This window comes from Schistocerca piceifrons, chromosome 9, assembly GCF_021461385.2.
Source record: "Schistocerca piceifrons isolate TAMUIC-IGC-003096 chromosome 9, iqSchPice1.1, whole genome shotgun sequence".
In the NCBI taxonomy this organism is placed as follows: domain Eukaryota; kingdom Metazoa; phylum Arthropoda; class Insecta; order Orthoptera; family Acrididae; genus Schistocerca; species Schistocerca piceifrons.
Window position 1 is genome coordinate 161132391 of NC_060146.1, and position 17560 is coordinate 161149950.

At 38.9% G+C, this 17560-nt stretch overlaps 1 protein-coding gene across 10 annotated transcripts in view; it reads left to right on the plus strand.

Annotated features, from left to right (window-relative positions):
* The window catches only part of LOC124717235 (YLP motif-containing protein 1), a 404334-nt gene that overhangs the window by 293476 nt on the left and 93298 nt on the right, over positions 1-17560 (plus strand). For 3 of the 10 annotated variants that reach the window (XM_047244037.1, XM_047244035.1, XM_047244036.1), the window contains exon 24: positions 1487-2880. The exons of 6 other annotated variants lie outside the window; for them this stretch is intronic. In XM_047244037.1, the coding sequence (XP_047099993.1) occupies positions 1487-1627 (141 nt within the window). In that variant the 3' untranslated portion in view covers positions 1628-2880. Of the gene's footprint in view, positions 1-1486; positions 2881-17560 lie in introns of those variants that run through there. One more of the 10 variants, XM_047244038.1, reaches the window with a different exon arrangement.

Genomic DNA, 17560 nt, shown 5'->3' on the forward strand with positions numbered 1-17560 from the left:
ATTCTATTTCATCCAGATGCTAAGCTCTCTTCTCATGTCGACAAAATGTTAGTCCTTAATCTTGCTTTCTTTTGTAAGTATTGTGAGGTAATCTGAAGGGCACTTTTATATCTGTGACAAAATGTCTGCAGTGTGTGTATTTGGGAACCTGGCCTCAGATAGTGATGCCACAATTAGAATTACAAACATCAGAGAAATGCTATCGTATTTGATTTGATTTTCCAGATTCTGAAGATAAATGCGGTAAGTACAGTCAAGAGATGCAGCTTTGTGATGGCAATTGCTGACATACAACCCAGTGTGAAAGTACAGTGCCAATCATAACATATCCTTCCAAATGACCAATAACATAGACTTCCTTGCTCTATGCAAGGCTTTAATGATGACGATACAGCGTTCACAACTGAATCCTAGCTGATTTTTTACTACAGCGTCTGCGGTTTATGCTACTACATTGCTGTTGTGCCAGTCTGTAGCTCCGACACCATTATGACTACCTACACTCACTGCTACCAGAGACTGGTACTTTAAAATTTTGTTATTCGTCTATCTCTTGTATCGCTTCTCATCAATACTGTAATGTCAAGCAGTGCTTGAATAGTGTGGAATCCAGCTATTTCTCCTGCCAGCTCATTTCATGTGGTAGCCTTGGACAAATTGTGTTTCAGCATCATCATTTCCATGTCGTAACTACCTTAAAAAAATTGTGAAGTTAAATAGTTGCTGCAAATGATAAAAACGTGATACCATTATGGCATGAGGATGCTTGGTAATACATGACAATTTTATCTGGTGCAAATCAGGTTTCAAGTAATTGAATGTACATAGTTTTAGGTCAAACATTTTACCAGACCATTTATTGTGATTTTTTTTTTTTTTTTATGGAAGTTGCTCTGTTTATTTTACGAATATGTCATTTTTAACAGGAAGCAATGTTTCAGGTGTCCAATGATGTCGACAATTTCATTTTTGTGCACAATTTAAGTGCAGCCTGTGATCCCACACTCAGTTTAAGATCTCACATTTGTCTGTCAAAGTTAGAAACACTAATCAGAAATACCTGTCACATAATGGCAGTGCACACACTGGAAAAGTGGTTGCTATCTGAAGTGCATAATGGGCACCTAGGACATAGCTTGCATTCAAACATTGGCACTTCATCGACAGTATGTCCCAATCCAGTCGTATTGCAAGTAGTGATCACATCTCGGGTTGTCACCAGCAGCATCTGAGGATGACGCCTGGGGCAGTCCTCGAAATATTGTGCATAAAAATTGAATCGTCAGTCAGGCCGGACACTTGAAAGTGTGCCTTCTATTTTGTGAATATCATTACAAGTTACATTGAACTAGTTATGTGAGACTATTCGTGCCGTCATCAGGGGGGTGTTACGGCATCCTCCAGAAGCAGGCTGACGGAAATGGAAAACAGAATACAGGTGAGTTGTGGACTCGAAAGCACAGTAATCTTTTTTTTTTCTTCTCAGGTTCGCTGGGCCGATTTAGAAGAGAAGCGCGAACAGGAGAAGATGCGTGCCATTGGCTTTGTGGTTGGCCAGACCGATTGGGCACGAATGACAGATCCTACTTTTGGAGAGGGTGCACTGACGCAGACCAAGTACATTTAGAAGAGAGTAAGGTGGCCACTGCCAGTGCTACACTTGTAATTAAAACCCAAGTTTAATATTGCTGCGTAGTTCCCAGCTGTTGGACAAACTGAAAGAATGTAGAATCAAGTGCTGTGCTGTTCTACACTCTCTGAGATGCTAAGGGTGGATTGCAAATCTTCCAGTATCTTTCCATTACTTTTTACGCGACCACTGTGGTCGAGGGTACCTGATTTTATTTGCGGATGAGCTCACAGCGGGATATTAAATAATTCACCTACCGCTTTTCTGTTAGTACAATGTCTCGATGTTTCGTGTTTCTTGTACATGTGTTCCACTGATTGATTTGAGGAGATGACAAGGAAGAACAAAGTTGCAAAGTATTTTCCAAGTAAATGCAGAATGATCAAAAGACAATTACTTGCTCCATGCAATTTTACCTTCTGCATAAGGTGTCCTCTTCTATTTCTAACAAAATGGAAAAAAATACTGCTTTTAATAAGCTAGTACAACATTCCTGTCATGTGCTTGGATTTTGATCAAGCCCTTTGAATTCAGAATAAAAGTATTATTTTTCATCATGTATTGACATGCCTTTTTAGGGCTTTTTAAGATACCGGTTTAATTTTTTCACCTAACCTTATCAATTATTTAAAGCTGTTCATTTTGGCAGATTTGCACGTCTCATAACATTTAATCATTAGGACTTCCCTTTACTTACTTTCTTTATTTTCATGATGTCTAGAGCATTAATGAAATGCATCTTGCAAGATACAGTCAGTTTAGTGCTTGTACAAAGTGAAAATTTACTTCTGTTTGTATTGTAATGTTGATGAAGAATAGAGTCTCTGCAGTTTTATGCTGTTTCTACTCTGAAATATACATGGCATCAATTTATTGTTAGAACTATAATGTTTCTAAATAAATGTTGTGTGATCAGCTCAGTGTGATTTAAACAACCAGAACATACACAGTATGTGTCCATGGTGAATAAACCACGTACAATTATTGCATCACCTATATTCTGAATGTTGTACACTTATTCAACATTGTTGTTTTAATAACATTGGATGTAGCTTTGCACAAGTTTCGTCATTCTCACTCAACAGGATGGAAATCTGAACAACTTGGAGGCACGATAAGATGTAATGAATAACTTATTAGAAATAGTGCAACTTGTATTTTTGTATTGCATGTAAATCATTTCATGTTTCAGTCTACAAAAAAATGTGTAGTGCAATTTTCAAGTATAATAAAGAAATGACACATTTCAAGAGAGTCTCTTCAATTTTTTTAGACATTTCTGAATAATATTGAATATCATTTATTTTCGATGATATTGTTAATTTGAAGCTATATAGAAAGCTTGTACATGACAATGAAAGTGACTACGTCTATTTTGCTAAGCGAACTCGGCTACTTTGCCATGTAAATATACATTCTCTTGAGTATCTCAAGCACCTTCAGTCATATTCTAACGACTTGTTTGTCTTTTAGTATGTAGCCAAATAGGCTTCTACTCTGAATAAAATCCTGATGACATTCCTGTTATGAAATGGAGACATACTATTCAACAAACATTTCTTGCAGTTATTCATAATTATTATTTTTAATAGAAACTGTACCTAAAAAACGAATGTCGTATGTTTGTCATTGCTTGAAATGTGTAGCATATGGACAGATTTTAGTTGTCATACATTTGAGTTAGTGTAGTCTGTATGTTCCGCTTTTGTATCATGAGTTTTCCTCTGTAATGTGAGTGCTGTAATTTGTTTGTTTCTCTTCACACGTGGCAAAGTTTCTCAGCTGTACAATTATGGCATTTATTAATTTTTGATTTGCATTTTGTTGACCATGACATTGCTGTCGCGCCATCGTCGTGACTGTTAGCATAAAAATGGTTTCATCGCACTAAATTTTTGCTTTATGTTGTGGTACACAATAGCCAATGTTATCTAAGTGCAGACTTCTTTTTCTTTCATAGATGTGCTTTTTTTTTTTTAACATGACTAGTGTAAGCACAAAAATATAGTTCAAACGATAAAGAAAAGATTGTCATCCATCAGTTTAGTTTGGATCCTAGCACTTCCGTGAAATGTTCTCGTGATATTAACGTTTATTCTCTGAATATTATTCACAAAAAATTAACAATTTGAAGTACCCCTCTCCCAAAAAGAATAAATAAATTAGTCTTCTGGCATATTTTGCATTTTCACTTCTCTTTTGGCTGTTTCTGTGACGGGCTGTTATATTAACAGTTTGCCTTGCTTGCTGATATATGTTATGTGATCTGAAGATATCAAGAAGATACTATATTTTATGTATGACGTTTTATTCTGTATGTAAACCAGACACCAGAGTAATCTTTGGTGTTTAAAATTGGAAATTAAAAAAGTGTATTTTCTTCATTAGTATATGTTGTCAGATGAGCTCACTGTGTGGTCAAACCTGTACACATGTTCAGATCATTTAATGTATAGACAATCTATTCTTTGAGGAACCCAGAGAATCAGACAGAATATTTAAACTGAGTCTCAGTGTGAATGTTTTGCACCATCAAATTAAAAGTGTATGTGCAAGATGTTGAGTCTTAATTTGCAGTCACTGTGAGCTAATGGTATTCTACAAACTATCAACTGTTGCAAAACCAGTATATGTAAATGTTTGAAATAAGTGTGTGTGTGTTTACTTTTTGCATCTTTTCTTGCTTTGGTTACTTTCATGACGTTGATCACAGAAACATAGCTACACATCCAATTACCTTAGATAACTTGTACCTGCTTCCATAGTGTTTCTCACCTGATTCTGAGCTGCATATGCAAATTGTCAAAGGTCTGGGCTAAGTTACCAATTTACTGCCTTTTAGTAAAGTGCCATGGTAGTGCAAGTGCCATGGTAGTGCAGTTTGTGAATTGCTTATATGTGCTTAAGATCTATTATTGATTCCCCACTGAACCACACCAAATTGGAACCATTGGGAATTTTCATTTGTCACTTGATGTGAACAATGTATTATTTTGTTATTGTCTCGACTACTAGTCAGTTTTGAAAACAGTGTTTGAACTAACCTGAAATGCTCTTTGTGTGTATGCTCTTATATCTGTTAAATACTGATTCAGATTGAACTTTACATAATTTGAAATGTATGTAGCACTTCACTTTTATGTATATATCAGAGAGCGTTTGATATTCTGAATTTTTTTTTAAGGGAGATGAAAACATACATCTGGTTATCAATGTCCTTAATTTAATCAGTGGTTGATTTTTGTGAACTAGTAAACCTTTATTATGCACACAGTCTACTTTTTGATGAATTTGTTTTGATTTTATTTCTGCTCTGGAGCAGGGTAGTGGTGAATCAGATAGGCAGTTGTGTTGTATTTGTACCATTGTTACATTATTTTGCAGTTTCTGTAATATTACGATGATTGATTCCAATTTAGAAAGATTTAGGCATTGCGCTTAACCGTGCTGCAATGTGATTCTATGCCTCACCACACAATGGTCATTATAAATGAAGGCTTGGCTAATAAAATATAGGTGAGGAAAATAAATGATTATGATGGTGTTAGAAGAACCATTCTGGCATTTGTCAGTAATGTTTTAGGACAGAGCTGATTTGAATCCTCAAAGTGAATGAAACCACCAATTGGGAGGGGAGGAGAAATCTTGCTGCATGTCGGGATATATCATTATCCTCATTTAAAGTCTGTTCCTGTCCACTGTTTACACTATAGAATGCACTGTTCTCAGTGATACGCCTGAGAAATCCTTATCACCCTAGTTGCTACCCCCATCATGGTACTACACGTACCAATAGAGACAGAATATGTATGCAGATGCCTGTACATTACGAAAGTAATAGTTTAGGCATTTCCATGAAGTCCTTTGCAGTACACGTAGTACAACTGTTGCTATACAGTAAGTAGCAGTAACACTTGATATTGTTATGTCTTTAGATTTAAATGTTCAGCTCGTATTATAAAGTTTCTCTGAAAGAACATGTTAGCATAATTAACAGCCGGAACCAATAGTCAGTCAATTTTGTAACGAAGTGTAAAGTGAATAATATAGGTAGTGCAGGACAGAAATGTGGCAATTTCTAGAGGGAGTATCAAAAAATAGACACACATACATCAGAATTTATAACCTCACATTTTGTTGACATTTTATTTTCACTTGCATGGGAAGTGTCTGCAAATGGGAAAGGATTTTTGTGCTGATAATAAAGGCCTTTCGTGTGGTTAAAATAATTTTTATGAAAAGTATATTTTGTGTGTATTGTTTTATGAATCACTTATTAAATTTATTGTGTCTTTGTATTGCTGTACATCCAATTATTTTGTCATTATTGTAATATCTGATAGCCCTTTTACTATGTCTCTGAAAGTGAGTGAGTGTGTGGAATATTGGAAGGTGATGTAGGCACAAAGAGAAACCCATTCTAAAATTATAATATGATGTATATTCTTTATATTGGGAATAAATTGAAGAAGGCAGCTATGTATCTAAACAAAAGAAAGTGAAACCGTAAGGAGTTAGTCTCTATGTAAATATTGAAACTAAAATTGAAAAGTTGCTCTAATGTTAACAAAATTTAATATCTAATTCTGTATTTAAGTTAGTTTTGCTTGAATTCAGTGACACATTTATTGGAAACGATTCTTGAAGCATGCAAGTATAAGCCACACAGAGGGTCCAAATGAACATAACTTTTAAAAAATAAATGGTCACTGTTCATTACTTAGAAATGAAAATATTCGAAACTTAATATGCAATTTTTGTGCTCATCACTGAAATTATTGTAATAGGTAGGGGGTGTGTGGTAAGAATGCACACGTCATATATATTTTGCTATGAAATGACCAATTTTATTTCAAAACAATTGAAAATTTTGTGTGTGTGTGATCTAATAGCCTAATGTAATCAAGTTTATGAAAATTCAAATGTAATTACAAATTATTTATTTTAACAATTTTTAAAAGTTTTTATTTGCGCAGTCGCAACCATCTAGTCGGGTAAGGATGTTGGGCAAGACTGTGCAATCTTTAAACCCTACCAATGATCACAAATAAAAACAATGTCATGAGCCTTCATAAGACATGCCACATCCCGCCATTTTTGACACCATCCACACTGAACCCAACAATCTTCATAACTCTCACAGCAACAGGCATAAAAGGTTTCTTCTTCTTCTTCTTCTTTGTTTCTTCACATCCCAGTCAGCTCATCATTTCGATTTTATAGATTTTGAGCCCTTTTAATATTCTGTTTCAAGCTTTCTGTTTTCCTTAAGCTTCTTATGTCTTTCTTTTGGCCTGTCTTCCTTTCCTTCAAGTTCTTGTTCCATTTTTGATTTCCTTGCTTCCAGCAAAATTTAGTGAGCTTGATACTATTTCAGACTTCTGTACATTTACATGCCATTTTTCAACTTTTCATTTTGGCAATGGATGAATATCAAAAAGCTTATTTATTTCCTTCTTTGTGTTATCTTTAGTCATATTGTTAGTAGGAACTTCTGAAGAAACAGATTTTGTTTCCTGGTTTTGGATTACTTTGAATGTTTTGCTGTTATTATTTTCATGTTTATGTTTCTCTTTTAGTTCATCTTGCCAACAATTTCTGCTCTAGTTAATCTTGACAGTGGACCTGGTTGAGAAATGGAATAATGAAATCTTTCATTTGAAATAATCTCCATCCTTTTGTCCTGTTTTCTTGAATTTTGTAAGCTGAAGAGCAAAAATGTTTTCATCAACACCTGCAGGTAACAGTCAAGTCATTACAAATACAGACAATTGGATTGTTTTTTGCTTCTTCTTCTCTGGAGTAATTTGGCATGCTTTCAAAAATGGAAATGTTTTTTAATCACTAAAGAAGGGTGGGAGGAATCTTCCTCAGTAAACACATTTAGGATGAATGGGTATACTCCAGTTTCCTCAGTAGTTGACACACTTGGTGCTTTTCTGATTATAACACTGATGTGTAGCAGGTCCCGTATTGGTCACCCTCCATTTTTGCACCTCTGCTGAATGTGCAGTCTTCAGAGCACCAAAAAAACCATTGTTCAAAGTTTGTATTTTATGACTGGCATGGAGCAGCAGGCAAACCACAGTTATAAAATTTTCCCTTCAAAGGTTAACAGCCGAAGACTTAGATAAGTAGTGTTATTGTGTAGAAGTAATGAAACTGGGTCTGTTTCGCTTCGTTTTGTAGGATGAGCAAAGTGCTTCAGCTAGTCAACAGAAATGTCAGCAGCCATATAGCCACTGTTAGAGGTAAGAGGCAATGTTCTAAGTGCTTCAGTATGAAGTTCCTGTTTCATACACTTCCTGGCAAATGTCATGGCTGGTGTTATATAAATACATGAAACACTAAAGCAAACAACAGTACTAATATTTTGGCTTCTTTCTGCTGAAGGCACCTTACAGACGCCTTTTTTTACTCTTTGGTGAAATTACTTTGGGTGCTTTGTTAGGCATTGTTGGTACTCCGCTTCATCAGAGTTAAGGATTCTGTGAGGAGGAACTTTCTTTTGTCCTTAAACAGATTTTAAATTGTCAAAACAAATTTTTACTTATATTTTATTAAAACCGATTGCCCTTCTCATACTACAGTTTTCTGGCTTTCTGAAGGACTGCCTGTCCCTTTTCGAAAACCCGTTGACTCACCCTTTTCGAGCAATTTTCCTTTCACTGTTTAATCACTGACTTACACCATTCTTCAGCAAACTGATAAGCAATTTGCACAATTTTCTTCCTTTTTGAATTGTAAAACTGAAAATTCATATCTCTACATAAACTTGCCAGTTACCAGCTGTTCTTACATTTCATCAGAAAAAAATCTTCTTGAACCTACCAAGAGAAACAGAGACATTTCATGGAAGAAAAGGTGAAAAAACACACTACTCTTATTGAATAACACATCAACACTAAAACAAGGAGCAAAAAATTACTTTTTTATGGATTTCATGTACAACATATAAAAAGTAACTTCTAATATTACTTTCTAAGGATTGTTTTGAAGAGTATACTCCCCACTGCCAAAAGAGTTTGCAGTTTATTTCTTGCTTTCACTGTTTTCCCTTCTAACATGCATTTCATTTAGTATTTCTACAGTGGAAATTAAATTTCTCTCAGTTTTCTGGTGTACTTGCCCATTACTGTATTGTGATACTAACAGTTTAAATTATGCACAGGCTAAAAGTTTTTGGCACAATAAAAACAAACAGTGTATACACTGAGAGAGAGGACATCCGAGACTATGCACTCCAAACGCTGTGCAGTCTTTGGAATGCGCAGTCTTAGCCAAACTCAGAGTGTGCAGTCTCAGCCACTCTCAACATAAAAAATTCAATCTCAAATTTTACTATTCTGCATAAGTCATGTATTGTGATATATTACATTATTCAATATCTAAGTATCTGCTCTACCGAGTGGAAATATTGGAAATTGTGCTGAATTAATGTAATTGCTGTATTTTGCTACTAAGCCCAATCAAATACTATAATGAATTGCTAGAAAAACATTTCGTTTATGCTAAACATAGACAATGTCTGGAGTTAGCTTGTGTGATTTCAATCTTGTCAGGAGGGTGCCACTGAGAGGCTGGTAGCATCAGGTGGCCAGTCGGGTTAGTTGACATGAAAGTATACCTAGCAAACTCTTAATCAACTGTGTACTCTTACCTGACTTTCAACTACATCTGTGAAGCAATAGTAACAGCTGGCTAGCTATCTGCTTATACAGCATAATGCACAGCTTGCTATCTCGCCAGATGGGGAGGTGAACCGTACTCACAAGGGGAGGCCGCCAATTGTGAAATTCAGATTCGATTCATACTGCGCATAATAAAAGCTCATGGCCAGAGTTGTAATGTGGCAAAGCACCAAGATGCACTTCTCAGCCGTTGTCGAGAAAATCGACAGTTAAAATAAACCGTTGCGGTGAAATACTCTCTACGATTAATAATTTTCTACAGCGTCGTGGCGCAGCGGTAAGCGCTCAGGTTCATAATCCGAAGGTCGCCGGATCGAATCTCGCGCCATGCAACACTATTTTTAATTATTAGTTTTTTGTATTTTTTATATGTCTGCTTGTGTCTGTATATGTGTGGATGGATATGTGTGTGTGTGCGAGTGTATACCCGTCCTTTTTTCCCCCTAAGGTAAGTCTTTCCGCTCCCGGGATTGGAATGACTCCTTACCCTCTCCCTTAAAACCCACTTCCTTTCGTCTTTCCCTCTCCTTCCCTCTTTCCCTCTTTCCTGATGAGGCAACAGTTTGTTGCGAAAGCTTGAATTTTGTGTGTATGTTTGTGGTTGTTTGTGTGTCTGTCGACCTGCCAGCACTTTCATTTGGTAAGTCACATCATCTTTGTTTTTAGATATATATTTCCTACGTGGAATGTTTTCCTATATATATATATATATATATATATATATATATATATATATATATATATGTGTGTGTGTGTGTGTGTGTGTGTGTGTGTGTGTGTGTGTGTGTGTGTGTGTGTGTGTGCGCGCACACATTTGAATTACAAGAAACAAATACAAAAAAAGAATACGTTGCATGGTGGGATATTCGATCCGGTGACCTTTGGATTACGAACCTGAGCGCTTACCGCTGCGCCACGACGCTGTAGAGAATTATCAATCGTAGAGAGTATTTCACCGCAACAGTTTATTTTAACTGTCGATTTTCTCGACAACGGCTGAGAAGTGCATCTTGGTGCTTTGCCACATTACACCTCTGGCCATGAGCATTTATTATGCGCAGTATGAATCGAATCTGAATTTCACAATTGGCGGCCTCCCCTTGTCAGATCGAAACCGCGTGGTGGATTAATGACTGTGGCTGGTGCACCGACCAGACTGAATGTGGTTATTAGGTGGTTTCGCTCTCTCATTCAGGCAAATTCAGGGCTGGTCCCCACATTTCACCTCAGAAAATGTGATATGCACAGTTAAAATACGAGCTCACACAGAATGAAAGTTAAGACGACTGACAGTCTGGAGGATGCAAATGATTTCCCTCCCTTAGGTAACTGACAACTGCAGCAACAAGAATGGCATCCAGCCACATAGTTAAATTCAATAAATTGCCAAAAGAGGCGTACAACAATGCCAGTACTAGTCATTAACAGCTGGCCAGCTGTTACGCAGGTGCAGCATTGTGCCTCAGCCGAGTAAAGGTAATGGTCAACAGAAGATTTGGAGAACTGAGCAGAAGCTGTGAGTGGCATATGCAGTCGCTGTTTGGAAGAGCGTTTTGCCAGTTGTGATTGAAAGTTTGGTTTAATGCCTCTTCAAATGGAAAATAGATAACTGAGCTTTTAATTGAGAACTACTCAATTTGTTCAAAACTCGGTAACTAACTCCCACGATCTGTTAATGACAAATGCTTGTTCACATGGCATCATTCGTATCAAAAAGACTTTTGTTAAAGTGTTTTGAGAGTGAGTGAACAGCTGGTAAGGTTAACTGGAAGTGAGTGAATGTATCCATTTCAGTGGGCAATTCATATTATGAATGATGGTACCATATCACTCATCTGAGATGTGGAAGGGTTGTTTTGGCATTGCACATTACAGCAGTTCTGGAATTATTCTCAGGATGATGATGTGGAGCATCAGCATCTGGGTACTGCTGCTCTGTCAGAATCACAGCACAGCACAAACTGGCCGCCGTGAGGAGTCTCTGGTGAGTTTACGCACCTCATGCTTTAAGCATCAGCCTTTTGTCCTTTGCATTATATGAGTAATCACTGTGTTATCTCTGTAACTCATTCAAAGAACTACAAACTTTTATTCTAACAGCTGCAAAACTTTTTTTTTCTTTTCAAGTGACAGTTGGTGTTTATGAAAATTAATCTGCATCTCATCACAGCTTAATCATTAAAAGCTGGAATGCCATCATACTTTAAGGGCTAGTATTAAAAGCTTTCTTACTCGCATGGTTCCGGAATGAGCATGTGTATTAAATACTAGAAATTGCATTGTATGTAGGGATGTTCTACACCCTGAAGGGAGTGGCATGAGTGCCAAAGTACCATTGGACTCCTTGTTGTCCAGCTGTGCTGAAAGTGAAAGTAGTTTCCAGGTCGTGCCAGGAATATGGCCGACTGCCATATGCTGCCTTCATTTACACTTTTCAGGGGATACCAATTTTTCTGTATTTTACACCACTGAAATCTGCAAACCACATACAATAAAAAAATTTCACCCTGTAAAGGGCAAAGTGATTGTTTACATCAGTTAACAGATATTAGTTGAAGAGTGCAGGATACAGTTTATATTATACATTAATGAGCTATTACACTATTACCAATGCCTGTTGCAAGACTGAATTCCACCTGGTGATGTTTTGGGCTTGTGATGCAGGAAAGTATATAAGTGGAGTCAAGGCAAATGAGGAATCGGTCTAAAGATGATACGAGCCACGGACATAAGCCACTGTTACAAAGAGCAGATTGATACAACCTGTCGCCTTAGGAATGGAGAAACTTTTTGTGTACTACTGCCATGAGCACACGTGGAAAGTCTCTAGAGGATGGTGGAACCACAAGTAGACACAAGGTGTCAGATGTCAACGTCACATCCAAAACTTGGAGGTTGGGGGCTGTTCCTACTGCGCTTTTATAATTGCACTGCTCCGTCTGCAGCACTGCAACACTCTGAGTATTGCAACTTTCACACCAATTTACCAGTTGCATCTTTCGTACTGCACCGGTGCAGGTATTACTACACCAGTCTGGTTATCGGACTCACGCGAACACGCTGTTCCAGCCTTAGTACCATTCTGACTGCACTGGCACACCTTCGGTGTTGGGCGACAGTGCCTCAATGGCAGATTCAGTTTTACGTTTTATTCGTGATGTCCTTAGGTTAGTTAGGTTTAGGTAGTTCTAAGTTATAGGGGACCAATGACCTCAGAAGTTAAGTCCCATAGTGCTCAGAGCCATTTTTTGCAACATTTTCACTGCAGAGTTGGCTGCCATCTATCGCACTCTTGATCACATCCGCTCCTGCTCTGGTGAGTCCTTCGTCATTTGTAGTGACTCCTTAAGCAGCCTACAAGCTCTTGACCAGTGCTTCCCTAGGCATCCTTTGGTACTGTTAATCCAGGAGTCTCTTTATGCCCTCTGCATCAGTGACCTCATTTTGATTCCAGGCCATGTCGGGATACCGAGCAATGAACTTGCTGACAGCTTGGCCAAACAGGCCACCAGTAAACCAACTCTGGAGATTGGCCTACCGGAGACCAATTTGCGAGCAGTCTTCCGCCGCAAAGTTTTCAAGATCTGGGATAATGAATGGTGCACCCTGAGTACACCAAAAAAATTCCGTGCTATCAAGGAGACGACGAATGTGTGGCAGTCAGCTATGCGAGCCACTCACAGGGATCTGTTGTCTTTTCCTGGCTCTGCATTGGCCATACGTGGCTATCACATGGTTACCTCCTCCGTCGCGAGGACCCACCTTGGTGTCGCTGTGGCTCCCTTCTGACAGTCGTGCACATCTTGCTTGAGTGCCCAATTGTAGCCGCTCTGCAGCGGACTTTTAACCTTCCCAGTACCCTACCTTCGGTGTTGGGCGACAATGCCTCAACAGCATATTCAGTTGTACGTTTTATTTGTGGGGGGGGGGGGGGGTTATCGTACCATCTAAGGGTGGGCGCTTGACCTTCTCTCCGAGGCCTCCATCCTCCTTCCATTTTAACTCTGTCACCATTTCTTTGCATTTGTTTATCTTTTCCATTCATGTGTTCATCTTCCCTTGCCATCTGAGATGGACATTTTAATGTGTTGCAGAGTTGCTGGCTCATCCTCTTTTATTCTTGTGATCAGTCAGCCCAGACCATCTGTTTTATTGTTTTAATACCTTCTTCTGCTTTTCCTTATGGTGTATGTTTTCCCTCTTTTTTGTTCGTGCTACTTGTTTTCTCATTAGGAGTGGTTCCGCATTCCTTTTCTCCCATTTACTTTTCCAAACGTACTTTGGGAGTGATTTACCCTACCCTGAGCCTTGTTTGCATCAGGAACAAGGGACCCTGCAGTTTGGTCTCTTCCTCTCTCAAACCAACGAACCAACCTTAAAACCTTACTCGGAATATACTTGTCTAGGGGAAATTGAATGATGCATTTGAATTTTTTCCGTTTGTTCTCCCCATCTGTGTCCTCATCAAGGAATATTTGATGCTGACTGCTAAGACATTCTGAAATTTATATCCTGTCACCCTTGCTGAGCAAGTATATCTTCCTACCTTTCTTAACATTCCTTGTTGGACCCATCATTATAGATGCTGTCGCAGTCTTATGATCTCTGATACCTTCCTTTACGTTAACTGATTCGATAAGGTCAGGTCTGTTTGTTATCAGGAGGTCTAAGACATTACACTCACGACTTGGTTCTATAACTATCTGCTCAAGGTAATTTTCGGACAAGTCATCCAGAACAATGCCACACGATTCCCTGTCTCTGGCGCCAGTTTTGATGACATAACACTCCCAATCTTTACCTGGCAAGTTGAAGTCGCCCCCTATTTCAACGGCATGATCAGGAAAATTACTAATGATATTCTGGAAGCTCTGTCTGAAGCGCTCTACAACTACAGATCCTGACCCAGGATGATCTATAAAAGCATCCCATCACGACACTCATTTTTTTTCCTCGTTCAGTTTGAAATACTACATCTCGTAATTATAAAACTCATCATTTTTTGTGAATAATGCACTTCTTGTTTCTAATTACATATTGGAGGCGAAATTCCAGTTTCCATTTCAAATACAATTTCTTAATTATCGATATTTTATGAAACACTATTCATAAAAGTTGTTTAAATTAAGGAAACATAGTTTAATTTTTAAGGTAAAAATGAAAAACCAAATCCTCTCTGTTTTGTACCACAGAGCTAGATAAGAATCGTAGAAACATGAAAAACAATCATTTTCACAGCATCGAGCACATCATACAATTGCTACATTTTTGCATTTGCTACTGTACCATTACAGTATGAACCCAACAGAACTGATCTGGAGCCAAGCTGCGGGATTTGGCCCGAGAACTAACTGGACTGTTAAAGTTGTCAGATGTACTGGAACTAAAGCACGCAGCTTTTTCACGCGTCACTGCCGAACGCTTTCGGGATATCGAACGGCTTGTAATAAAAGAAGAGAAAATGCTGCACCTCGTTGGTTTCGCGCATTCTGTTGTTGATAGGCTCGTTATGAATGTAGCAGGTGACACTTCCAGAACTGAAATGTATTTCTCGGATTCGGATAAGGAAGAAGCTACGAGATTACCAGACGACTCACTGTAAGTAATACCTGCAGTGGCTTCAATATTCACAGTACGGTGAAATCCTTCAATACTCTCTTACAGTATACACAGATTATGCAGAAAAATTACCCTGTGGTTAAGTCAGTAGTTTTCATCATTCTTGTTCTTAATTACAATAGTACGTTAGCTAAAATCGATAATGTGTTGCGGTTTTCGTCTAGTTGTCTTAGGAGCGTATGTGGAAGATTAGCAGTGTATTATTTCATTCCTGTTAAAAATTAAATGACATTCGGAGCTGTATTGTTCCTCTGCTCGTGTCTTTTAACGTGTGAACTGCAGCTGGCCACGTCACTGCAGGCCAGCTGTACCAGCTGACAGGCCAGTGCTGTCCAAGTTAAATGCGCTGGTAAACCTGTTGTTTCGTATTATCTCTAAGTCGATGTGCGCGTAACGCACAGCACAAAACTTACCTTTATTATCGTACTTGACAGTACTCCAGACAGCTTGGCTGCAGTCCCACGTGAAACGGAAATCCAATGAGGTTCCAGCAAGCGCGGAAGAATACGTAGTGCAGTGTTTACATCAGATTTATTCTTATGATGAACGGATTATAGTTGGCAATCACTTTGTTATCCTGGTCAGTCTGTAGTGTTGCTATATGTTGGGCATTATATGTCATCGGATAAGTGGTCAAAGTTTTTGATAGCGTTCTTTTATGAGCTTAAGTTACTTTTAACGGAAACGTTTATTTAGAGTGGCCGACACGAAGCTGTCAACGATTTTAATGAAAAGTAATGAAAGTATTTTTCATCTAGTTTTTTAATCATAGAAAATTCCTCTTTTTACGGTTGTCACTAAATAATTTGGATGTTTTTATGGGACAAGATTGTTTCGTGGAAGTTTATCGTCGTGTAATATATTGATTATTCCTTGCTACTGTAGTGTTATCTTGAAGCTTTGAGAAAGGAAGACAGGCGCTGAAGCAGAGATGATGCTGAGGGCAAACGAAACTAGGAGAGATATTGTTACATGAAGTAAACCGTAAGGGGATAGCCTTGTGAAAATGCAGACGCCCCCAGACGCGGTCCCAGAGCGTTAGTTACTCTTCAAGGAATTAACGTGTAACTTCATATGTCTTCTAGACGCTGTGGTAGGTTGCCACCGTAGAACTTTGTAACCAACAGGCATATACTAGCGTATAAAGCCAGCTTGATGCAAGCCCTGAGAACAGCAACGTCAGTAGGCTCACAAGGGTTAGAAACGCCAAAAACTGTTAACGTAGCAGTCCCTTCCCTACTCCGGGGATATTGAGGGGCGGGGCTAATGACGTATACCAGTAATGTTGCAAGCCATATTTGGCAGAGCAGTTACGTTTAGCTTTCAGCTGAACAATGTTGATACCAAATACGGACTTGGTGCAACTGCATTAACATCCCCGCCATAGGAGCAGTAGAGGGGACCTAACTAAACTGTGATTGGCAGGCACCGGCAAGAGACCTACGGGATTGCGTGAGTGGCTTCAAGTGGGAAAAGAGGGTGCCCCCACGCGACTCTTTAAAACCCCTAGATTCCGCAGTTTGGCGGAGTTCTCAGTCAGACGATCTGGGCGCCGAATCCGCGTCCGTCGACTCCACCCTCGGTCCAGCTCCGCGTAAGCCTGCTCTCTCACTTGGAGTGCCTCAGTGAACAGTGTCACATTCAGTATGTTTTATTTTACAACTAAGTTGTTGCCTTAAGATGCTGCTAGTGTTTGCTACTGTGGTTAGCATCCACTCCTGGGAATTCTGCACTGGTTTCTGTTGTAACAGTGTTATTTGTGCTTTTTCTAACCCTAGAACTAGCCTCCAGTGTATTAGTTAGTCCTGTCTGGAATAAACAACTATTTCAGAACCCTGTTTGTCCATGAGTCTCCACAACGTGTTTCTTACCGAGCCTCACCACCTGCATTTCTAGTAAATTCCTGTACCAGTTCAAATGGTTCAAATGGCTCTGAGCACTATGGGACTCAACTGCTGAGGTCATTAGTCCCCTAGAACTTAGAACTAGTTAAACCTAACTAACCTAAGGACATCACAAACATCCATGCCCGAGGCAGGATTCGAACCTGCGACCGTAGCGGTCTTGCGGTTCCAGACTGCAGCGCCTTTAACCGCACGGCCACTTCGGCCGGCTCCTGTACCAGTGTTGGCTCAGATAGAAGAAAACAATCAAATGCCTTCACTGCGAATTGTTCTTCTGCCGTCTACTATGTACCGCTCGGGAGCGCAGACTGACCAGTAACCCCCTTTTTCCCCTCCCCCACCTATGTCAGGACACGACAGTCAGTCGTCCGATTAAAGCCATTGTAATGAGTTGTTTATGGTTAAATACATTTTCCTTTTTTAACAAATGCATCAGCTGTGTGGAAAAACGAAACTTTTAGAGCTTGTCCAGTAGAAGTAATTGTCTCTTCATACTGAGTTCACAACAAACCATTGCGACGTGTACGAGTATGCGATTTAGAACGTTATACTTATGCATAGAATAGGGTGTTTTTCTTCTTTGATTCCTCGGTGTCTCAAATACACTCCTGGAAATTGAAATAAGAACACCGTGAATTCATTGTCCCAGGAAGGGGAAACTTTATTGACACATTCCTGGGGTCAGATACATCACATGATCACACTGACAGAACCAC